This window comes from Nicotiana tabacum, chromosome 7, assembly GCF_000715075.1.
Source record: "Nicotiana tabacum cultivar K326 chromosome 7, ASM71507v2, whole genome shotgun sequence".
NCBI lineage: Eukaryota > Viridiplantae > Streptophyta > Magnoliopsida > Solanales > Solanaceae > Nicotiana > Nicotiana tabacum.
The window spans coordinates 20,310,919-20,322,535 of NC_134086.1; the positions used below are offsets into that span (position 1 = coordinate 20,310,919).

Genomic DNA, 11,617 nt, shown 5'->3' on the forward strand with positions numbered 1-11,617 from the left:
TAGAGACAAACTTCCCCTTCAGGACGAAGAAATTTCAAACATGAATATATAGAGATATTTTGAATATCTAAATAAATTCTTGACCGGACGCTTAAATTTGAAAATCAAAGCACCCAAAAGCCTACGTGGCACCTTCCAAATAGATGTCTTGGAAGGGCAACGTAAGGCAAGACAACTAACTTCAGTGCAATTACTTTCCACCAACCGAAGATAACCTCCTTACACTAGACTAATATCAAGACCATATATAGTGACCAAACGAGAGAATTGAATGAAAGCTTGGAGCAGAAATCACCAGCTAAGGAAGCATACGATTGAAAACTTTAAAATGAGTGCATAGGAGAAATTGCATGCGATTTAAAGAAGGTGGAGCTCTCTAAATTACATTTACATAATCTCATAATTGTACATGATACTCCTAATTACAAGAGATCATAAACAGAAAACGCGTATGGTACACGAGCGTTTTGGCTAGCAGTTTACGCGAAAAGAATATGATACAAACGAGCATTTTGACTAGCAGTCTACACATCATAAATTCAAAAAGAAGTGAAAATCGCAACAACATCCCCTGACTAAATAACTAGACTTCCAAAAAGAGTAATAATTCATCAAATATTCAGTAGATATCTTAGCCGCTACCTTACGATGAAATTAGATAACCAAGCTTCTGAAACAAAGCTAGCAACTAGATTATCGTTGAATCCTTCTAGATTTGTTCCTTGTATTTGAGGAAATATGTTCATCTCCTACCTCGACTGTACTGGACTGCGAACTACTGTTTTTAGAAAACTGTGTGGCAGCCGCTCGAGCACCAGCTATTGCAGCAGCAAGATTTTCAGATCGATTTACCTCGGATGTACTGGAACTATTAAGGAAAGAAGCAAGTGATCCTGGTTTCAAAGAGAAAGGATCCCGTGGATTTGGAAGGGGAAATTTCACTGGGAGTGGGGGCGCAATGGGAGAAATACCTCGGATTGCAGCTTCATATATCTTGAAGAAAAAAATTCGAAAAAAGAAAGAAGAACAGATTAAAGAGGCAACAGCAAAATGAGCTTAAATGAGACAATCAAATTTCTCAATTTCTTAATACCTTTCTTTCCAAGTTATAAACGCCTTGGAACCCTCGCATCTCAAATGGTACGATAAGTTTCTGCACGAATTAAAAGGAAAAAAAATGATTCTTTTGCTGGAAATAATACGAACGAAACAAATAAAGCCTCCCAAAATAAACCAAAGTACCTGTGGTTGCTCACAAAGCCAGCAAAACTTTGTTTGCCCTTCTAGCCTCACCTGTAAGCAAAACATATCAAATAAGAAAAACAGATAACAAAAGCAAGATCAAAATATTTGAGAAATGATCTGAATCAGTGCATATGAACTAGGAGATTTTTAAAGCTTACCCCTTCTGGAATTTGATCCCAGCTGACTAGCTCTTCACATGTGACACACCCAACTACTTCAACACAACCTATGCAAAGCAAAAGTTTCAAAAAGTTTTTACAATGTTCATCTCGGACGATAACATATTGAAGAAAACAGAAGTGTGATCATAGTTTACGCCAAAATGCAGATTAAGAAAGTGAATTACAAATCTTTTAGGAGAACCAAGAACTGAGACGGGGAAGATATCTGCCAAATTCTGATTTATCCAGTTATCATTGGTGAACTTAGTATGACATAGGCAAGAAAGAATCACGGACATGCATTTCATGATGGAGACTAGATACCACATAGATTCATAAATTAAAAGATGAAGAATTGATATACGTCATCCAAATCACCTTCAGAAATTAGCACTTAAGTTGCTCGGACTCGGGTGCGGGTGTCTGATACGGGTGCAGATCTAGAGGTCAGATCTTACATGATCTAAATTTTAAGATTCGGAGGTTACGGGTGCGGGTTCGGCTAAAAATAATTTAAATATCTAAAAATAGAGTTATAACTTATAAAACTATGTATACATTATGAGACACTATGTGAAAACTTACATTGTATTCTGAAAAGGAGAATATTGATCAAGATGAGAATACAGGAAGGAGATAATAAGGAAAAGGACTGATAGAGAAATTTCTATGTACAAGGTATCCATTTTCTTCAATTTCACCCTAGTTTTTGTTTTGATTTAAGAAATCGTTGTATTTGTCCCGAATTTCTCTGTCGGTTTTGGTCAAAGTACCCAAAATCAATTGACCATATCCGGTACGGATCCCACACTCACACCCATGTTGTGTCGACACGAGTGCAACACCAAAAATGTCAAAAAGCAGCTTCTAAGGCAGGAGTAAATAACGACACCCAAAGGATTAGACAGTAGAAAAACTGGAACTAATTGACACGATCAAGTTCAGGCCATAATATGCTGTCAATAAGTTTGTACCCCTCAAAACATGAATTCTAAATAGGACATTGATACAGCACTTCGTTGATCTATTCAAGCAAATATGATATCATAAATATAGGAAACCCGATCCAACTCTTTATTCGACTCGAAGAAATTTTAGTTGAAAACCAGAACTAAAAAAATTAATTAGCTAGCAAAACTATGTGGTAAAGAACTTGTCACCTAGAAGTCTTGAGACTGGATAATGCTCCGGAAACTTGAGATCTGTTACGCCATTCACTGCATAGATTTCCCTGTAGAAGTCCTCCATTGCTTTTATAGTCTCTGGTTCTGGGATCTTACTAGCAGCATGAATCCAAAGTCGACCTTCATGAAAGGAAAAAAACAAACATTATAATTAGATCACAAGGAATTGAAGAGGTTACTTTTTACACATTCTCGAGTCAAATAGACCAAATTACTGGTGAAGAATTACAAGGATGTAGGTCATGGAATAGGTACCTAAAAGAATAAGGCTAATTTTTACACATTTTCAAATCAGAGACCAAACATAGGTCATGAAGTAGGATTCTGTTGTTCAATCTGAACAATTGTTGCGCACTTCTTAACAGTATAATTTTGGCTCAATTACCTACTATTTTCAAATTTCAATATCACAAAACATTGTCCAATATTTTAGATAAACGCTGTACTTGGATCACAATGTAGCATTTTTACCAACTGAAATCATTCAAAACATTTTTATTTTTCCCAGGCACATTTCTTCCCTTTTCTTTGGCAAAGATGAAAACAAGATAGAATCATGGGTGGCTTTTCGAAGAAATAAGTATCTACAGAACATATTTTAGTGTGGAAAACTCATAAACAGCCTACGCATTATGTTTAATATGATGCCTTAGTGAAAATTTAATCCATATTTCCAATAATTTAGAAGTCATGTTTCCGGAGAATACGCCATCATGAGGAATACATCCATTTGAATATGACAATGTGCACATTACACGGATATGGCTTTGCAACCTATACACCACAACACCACTAGCTTCTAGAATGCTTATCGATCAAATTACTTGTGAGCTATTTAATAATTAAATCACCAAGACAGTGCACATTACACGGATATGGCTTTGCAACCTATACACCACAACACCACTAGCTTCTAGAATGCTTATCGATCAAATTACTTGTGAGCTATTTAATAATTAAATCACCAAGACAGTGCACATTACACGGATATATTGAGAAAACATAGCATCCTTTAGCTATGTAGGGAGCTCAAAAGTTTTAACATTCATCTATTTTGTGTAAAACTTTTATACAAAGGGAGAAACATGTTCTTCTATCCTCAAACCACCTATTGTTTCTCCCGTTCCAAACCACCCAAATTATACAAAGGGAAGACCTACTGGTCTACTAAACCATTAGTACTTTCTAAAATCTATAAGCTGAAGACAACCTAAATAAATAAACGTTTCATCCCTCTACTAAACTCGACTTTCAGGGTAAGGTATGTTAAGAGAGGCATAGCCATTGAAGGAGCAAAGAGAACAGAGGAAGGAAGAAGAGAGTAATTGAGCAAAGCTTGGAAAATATCAAATCCATTTCTTCATGTACTGTACATGTGTATATATATACATCATTTAACCACTAACTACCTAATAATATATTAGTTGTTGACAGCTGTACATGTGGCCCACTAACTAACTTCTAACATCCTAACTAACTTCTACACTATGCATTCTTCTCAACACTCCCCCTCAAGCTGAGGGATGGAAGAGGTTCTTCATTCCCAGCTTGCTAATCAAATACTCATGTTGTGGTTTGCATAGTTGAATTTGACCACTCTGAATTTTCTCCCTTACAAAGTGACAATCAATGTCAAAGTGTTTTGTTCTTTCATGGAATATGGGATGTGTTGCAATCTGTATAGCAGCTTTGCTATCACAGAACAACTGCACAGAGTTGTTCACTGCAACTCCAAGCTCTCCAAACAAACCAGCTAGCCAAGTGACTTCAGCAACAGTAGCTGCCATACTCCTGAATTCTGATTCTGTAAAGCTCACGAAAACTGTGCTTTGTTTCTTGGACTTCCAAGAGATTACAGCTTCACCAAACTTAACTATATAACCAGTGATAGACTTCCTTGTTTCCACACATGAAGCCCAGTCTGAATCACAATAGGCAACTAGTTCCTTGTTACCTTTTGCTGGCATAAAGGTCCCAAACCTGCAGTTCTCTTGATATACTTGACTACTCCTATAGCTGCTTCCATATGTGACTGCTTAGGAGCATGCATGTGTTGACTTAATATTTGAACAACAAAGGCAATGTCTGGCCTTGTCATTGTCAAGTACAGCAGTCTGCCAACCAGTCTTTGATAGCTTCCTGGGTCCTCAAGTTGTGCATCTGTAGAGGCTTCCCCTTTGTTCATGAATTCATCAAATGCTACTGAGGTGATTTTATGATTAAACTCAAGAGGTGTCGCAACAGGCTTACCACCAGCCAATCCCAGCTCAGACACTAGCTCAAGAGCATATTTCCTTTGATTCATAATAATTCCTTCTTTAGATTTAGAGAACTCAATTCCCAGAAAGAACTTTAATTCTTCCAAGTCCTTCATTTTGAACGTAGCTTGCAAGTCTGTCCTCACTTGATGAATAAGCTCCACATTGTTCCCAGTGACCAACAGGTCATCAACATACACTAAGATTACTATCAGATCACCACCTACCTTTTGTGTGAAAAGAGAGGAATCATAATGAGATTAAACAAATCCCATATCCTTGAGAGCAGAAGTCAGCTTCAGGTTCCACTGTCTAGGAGCCTGCTTGAGTCCCAAATTCACCACCTACCCTTTGTGTGAAAAGAGAGTAATCATAATGAGATTGAACAAATCTCATTCCTAGGTTCCACTGTCTAGGAGCCTGCTTGAGTCCATACAAGGACTTATGCAATCTGCATGCTTTCTTCTGATGACACTCCCCCTGGCTGGCAAAGCCATCTGAAATCTGCATATAGACCTCCTCAAGGTCTCCTTGGAGAAATGCATTGTGCACATCCATTTGAAAAATGAACCAATCAGATGTTGCAGCCAAAGCCACCACAAACCTCACTGTCACCATTTTGGCCACAGGAGAGAAAGTCTCTTTGTAATCCAACCCTTCAAGCTGACTATACCCCTTAGCAACCAGTCGAGCCTTATACCTCTCCACCTCCCTAGTGGACTTATATTTGACTTTGAACACCTACTTACAGCCAATAGGAGTCTTGCCAGGAGGTAGATTAACAATGGACCAGGTCTGATTTTCCTCAAGAGCAGCAATTTCAACCTGCATGGCTTCTATCCACTTAGGATCAGTGCTGGCCTCAGCATAGGAAGTAGGTTCAGACACAGCAGAGTATGCAGCAATACAAGCCTGATAGGCAGGAGACAGCTTGTCATAACAGACATACTGGTAAATGGGATAATTGCAGACTGCTTCTTTGGAGGGTACAACATAGTCTTTTAACCATATACGAGGAACAGAGGTCCTAGATGATTTCTTAATAGGAGGAGGAGCGGCAATGGGAGAAGGACTGGATAATGGAGGGTAAGAAGGTGGTTGAGGAGAATCAACTGATGACTTGGAACAGAAGAAGGAGACAGGTGTAGGAGTTCTAGAAGAAGGGATGTACCGAGGAGAAGAACAATCAGCTTCTAACAGATCCAAAATAGGAAATAGAGGGGAAGAGCCAGATATGTCATGCTTAAAAGGAAAGACATCCTCCTGAAAAATAGTGTCCCTGCTTACAAAGAATAGTTTTGAGTGAAGACCATATAGAATGTATCCTTTTAGCACAGAAGAATAGCCAAGATGGACAGCAGGAATAGCTCTGGGGCTAAATTTATCAAATTTGCTAGTAGAGGTGGCATAGCATAGACTGCCAAAGACTCTCAAGTGCTGGAGAGATGGGACCTTGCTATAGAGTTTCTCAAATGGAGAAGCTCCTTTCAACAAGACAGTAGGCAATCTATTCAAAAGATAGACTGCTGTAGAAACACACTCACCCCATAACTGGAGTGGAACAAAGGTTTAAAACCTCAAGGCTCTTGCCATGTTAAGAATAGACCTGTGTTTTCTCTCAACTGTGCCATTCTACTGAGGTGTATAGACACAGGAACTCTAATGAATAATTCCATACAACAACTAAAGACTAGTTACCTGCTCATTGAAGAACTCAGTACCATTGTCAGACCTGAGACACTTAACCTTGTTATCAAATTGAGTCTGAACTAAAAACATTTCCAGCAGAACAACAAATTCTGCTTTTGTGTTCATTAAGAAAATCCATGTGTACTTAGAGAAATCATCTACCAATGTCATAAAGTATCTTTTACCATCACGAGTTGGAACCCTGTATGGACCCCAGACATCAGCATGCACAAGTTCAAAAGGAAGAGTAGAACAAGAAATGTTGTGAGGAAATGGCAGTCTAGATTGCTTAGCAATAGAACACACTGTACAATGATGATCTTGCATAGGAATGTAAGGTAAACTACTAATTTTTTGTAGAACTTTCAGAGGTGCATGTCCTAATCTCTTGTGCCACAAAGGCACACTACAATTCTTAGTAGGCTTAGGAGGAACTGCCTTATTGAAACTAGAGATACTATTTACAGAAGATACTAGATTGTAACCGTGCTTTGCATTCAGCTGATGCACTGATCCTTCAGGAATATCTGGCTTTAGGATGTAGAGTCCACATTCTTCCTTACCAATCCCCATTACCTTCACACTCAAGAGATCCTGAAAAAGACAGAAGTTAGGAAAGAATGCAACAAGACATCTTAACTCCTTTGTGAGCTTTGAGATTGAAAGCAAGCTGTATTTGAAGTCTGGAATGTATAATACATTCTGTAATGATTTAGTTTTGAAGATTGTGGAAACTCTCGTGTGACTGATAGCAATCTGCTCACCATTAGGAAGATGAACCTTGTTATGGTCTATACTAGTCAGATCTTTGATTTCACTTAGTAGCTTGGAATTATGTACCATATGGTTGGAGGCCCCTGTGTCTATTATCCAGTTACCATTAACTAGATGAGACATGAAGGCTCTTATAGTACCTGTGTTATTCATAGTTGCTGCATTTGCCACTGATTCTACATGCTTTCCTTTGTTCAGCATATGCAGAATCTGATCATATTGTTCTTGAGTAAACACTGGAGCAGCGGAAAATTGAGGAGTAGGCTAAGGAAGGTCAGAAGGTTGAAATCCTCTGGCAGTAAATGCATTGTTCACCTGAGGGCCTGAATAACCTCTTCTCTTGGCCTTGAATCAGTAGGGTATCCATGGAGTTTATAGCAGGTGTCCTTGGTATGACCTTTCAAGTGACAGTAGTCATATTGTAGTGTAGGTCTCCCAAGACTATTTCTAGGTTTGAAGTTGCTATTTCCATTTCCCGCATTAGCTTTACTCATCAGTGTTGTTGATCACTAATGCCAACACTTACAGTTGTACTGTTTTTCCTTTGACTCTCAACATTAACTACCATAGCATAGGCCTGATTGACATTTGGAAGTGGTCTAATCATAAGAATCTGATCTTTAGCATTGTCAAAAGAATCATTTAAACCAGTCAAAAACTGATACAATTTCTGTAGTTGGTAATGTTCTGCATGTTGCTTGGATTCAGGACATCCACATGAAGGAGGAGGAGCTAAGGCTTCATACTCATCCCATAACTCTCTAAGTTTTGAGAAATATTCAGACACTGTTAGCAGATTTTGAGTCAATTTTGCAATTTCCTTGTGAAGATAAAATGATCTAGCAGCATTCACCTTATCAAATCTTTCACGAAGATATTCCCAAACCTTGTGAGCATTAGATGCATAGATCACAGTGCTCAGTAAATTTGGAGCTACAATGTTCATTATCTATGCTAAAACAATAGCATTACATCGATCCCAAAGTTCATGAAGACTTGGATCATAAAGCTCCTTCCTACATGTTCCTAGCACAAAACCTAACTTGTTTTTGCCATGCAACACAATTTTCATAGATCTACTCCAAAGAGAGCAGTTTTTAGATCCTCGAAGCTAAATCGAGATGAGAACAACACCTTGAGTATCAGAAGGATGAATATACAAAGGATGATTGTGATGAACTAAGTTAGTATTCTGAGTATCAGATGGAGGTGATGTAACAGTAGTCAAAGTAGACTCATTTTCATTGATCGGCATACTAATTTTGTAGACTTGTAGATTGAAGAGAGTTACTTACTCAAATTGTTGAAAAAATTCAGAACAGTTGGTGAATTTGCTCAAAATCAGCAAACCCTAACTAGAAGAGGAGATCGTATCTTCAACTGCAACTTGAACCAGATGAACCCACCGGAATTAAGCCAGATGAAACTGATTCTGGATTCGATTAGCTCAATTGTACCTTCTCCTTACTCGTCTGCCATTGTTGAACCCACCGGAATTAAGCCGAGGCTCTGATACCATGTTAAGAGAGGCATAGCCATTGAAGGAGCAAAGAGAACAGAGGAAGGAAGAAGAGAGTAATTGAGCAAAGCTTGGAAAATATCGAATCCATTTCTTCATGTACTGTACTTGTGTATATATATACATCACTTAACCACTAACTACCTAATAATATATTAGCTGTTGACAGCTGTACATGCGACCCACTAACTAACTTCTAACATCCTAACTAACTTTTACACTATGCATTCTTCTCAACAAGGTAGCCACAGAAATCAACATTGATACCCTAGACGAAAGTACTTCAAAGTCCTAAGCATTAAACATATTAGAGAACAATGAAGCTAAAAATTGACACGTCACAACCTCTAGTTTGACTCATGGCCATCCTACTCTACTTTCTATTTTTCCTTTTCTTAATTTGGTTTATCAAACAGTTATGGGACAAAAAGGAAAATCTGTCATACTTTGTATACTGATATAGTATTAGACTTGTGGCCAAGCATAGCAAGGATTTTGACACATGATATACAATCAGACCTCTCTATAAAAACATATCTATATAACAGTCATTCACCGTAAAAACCAAGTTTTTTTTTTTTGAAACCGATTCTTATGTTATGTTATAATATATGTCCTCTGTAACAGCACTAGCCAAAAAATATCGAAACAAACGGGACTATTTATAGAGAGGTTTGACTGCATTCTTTATTGAAAAATTAGACACACTCCCTCCCTTTCTTCAAATTCCCCCTACCTACCCACCACATCATCACAATAAAAAAATTTACCAAATTCAGAAAGAAAAAAATATGTTTACTGTAGCTTTTACTGATATCAGTGATGAACCAAATAAAAAGGGTAACTTTCCCAGTTTATGCTAACAAACAAGCAACAGTAAAACTGTTCATATACACCGTCATAACTGAACTCAGCTATAAAAGGGCTAAAGTTTACATACCCCCCATAAAAAGGGAAAAGAGAAGGAAACCAAGAATTAACAAAAGGGTGTCTAATTCAATTAGAAAATAACAACAAACTTGAACTCAAAAATTAAAAAATTAAAAAGTAAGAAGAGGGAAGTTTCACCTCTAATAGGGGCAGACCAAGATCTTCCTTCAATCCGTTTAATACCATAAACAAGCAATGAAGCCCATGGCTGATGCATTGTCAAACATGGATTTCTGTAATTTACATCACCTCTATTTCTGCTTCCCATTCTGGATCTTTCGCTTCTGATTCCAAAAACAACAAAACAAAATTTGATTATCAGTTTTTGAGAAAGAACAAAAGGGTATCTTATGTGTGTTCTTGCCCTCGGTCCTATGTGCACAGAGCACGTGAATCACTGACTTAAAAGTGATGTTGTACTAGGAATTAGTCAACTAGGACTTGGAAACTTTTATTTTCTAGAAAAAATAAAATCTAGTACTAATACGGAAGAGGGTATTTACCCAATTACCCTAAAAATAGTTGTAGCTAAATTCACTTCAAAGAAAAATATTAATTTTGTAGTATATGAAAAATAGAAATTATTTTAATTCATTGTAGAATAATTACAATATGAAAGGTATATGATGAATCTTCTATCTATCTATATTATATTAAAAGGAGAGTAGTGATGCATGTGATTAAGTCAAGTGACAAGCTAAAATGAAGCCACTTAGCAATTTAAGACAACATTAATAATTAGAAATTATAAATGGAAACATTATTAATGAAAGTAGTTTAATGAATCTTATACATAATCTAAATAGATCTTAGACAAATCTAATCTATATATCTATATTTATATGTATATTTGTATCTATATGTATATCTATATATTGATCCACTCATAGATTTTCTTCTATATTAGCTAGAAATATGGAAGTAAAAAATTAATTAAACGTTAAAAACTATAATAGAAAAAAATTTAAAATACAGAAATACGTAAATTGAGATAATCTATGACTATTTTTATTTTGGAGTATGTTAAAATATAAAATAAAATTAAAATTTATTTATGATATTAAAAATTTATTGAGTATAAAAATTAAATAAATTCAGCAAAATAAGATCATACTCAATCTATCTATATTATATTAAAAGGAGAGTAGTGAAGCATGTGGTTAAACTAAGTGGCAAGCTAAAATGAAGTCATTTGGCAATTTAAAGGCAATATAAAAAAAATTGAATTATAAATGGGAACATATTTAATGGAAGTAGTAGTCCAAGATTTTATGTAAGTTGAATTTCATTCTTTAATTAATCAAAGACAATTATTTGAAGATTTAAACTAAAAATAAAAATGTTCTCTTTTTAATGATCAAAGACGTACAACAAAAAAAGGATGCAATTTTCATTAAGCAAGCCAATATACTATAACTATATGTATCTTTAATTAAATTGGTGTATAATATAGATTTTATGTATAATTCAGTAATGGTATGAATCCTTTTTTGAGAAAGAATCATTGTATCTTACACATTAATTTTAAGTTAAAATAATAATTCTTTATTTAGTACAAGCTTTGTATTTGACCTTATTTGTGAACAATATACATTACTATAGGTATCATATATATTACTATAGGTATCTTTAATTAAATTTTGTATATAATTCAGTTATGGTAAGTATCTTTTTTTGAGAAAAAATTAATTAAAATTTCGTTAATTTCGTTTTGTATCTTACACATTTATTTTAAGTTGAAATAATAATTCTCTATTTAGTACTGTAAGCACGTGATTTTTGCCTTATGAGAGAATTACTCCCAAAAAATTCAAAATAAAATAATTTTCTTTTGTGTGCAATTTTGAGAATTTTCGT

General features: G+C 35.8%; 1 protein-coding gene across 1 annotated transcript; it reads right to left on the reverse strand.

The window, feature by feature from the left end:
- Positions 1 to 356: 356 nt before the first annotated feature.
- On the reverse strand, positions 357 to 10,181 carry LOC107762643 (uncharacterized). The gene is made up of 6 exons (XM_016581016.2): positions 9,899 to 10,181; positions 2,567 to 2,710; positions 1,404 to 1,471; positions 1,243 to 1,293; positions 1,094 to 1,153; positions 357 to 993 (listed from the first exon to the last, which is right to left on the reverse strand). The coding sequence occupies exons 1-6, from the start codon at positions 10,026 to 10,028 to the stop codon at positions 694 to 696; spliced, it is 753 nt and encodes a 250-aa protein (XP_016436502.1). The 5' UTR covers positions 10,029 to 10,181; the 3' UTR covers positions 357 to 693.
- Positions 10,182 to 11,617: the final 1,436 nt, after the last annotated feature.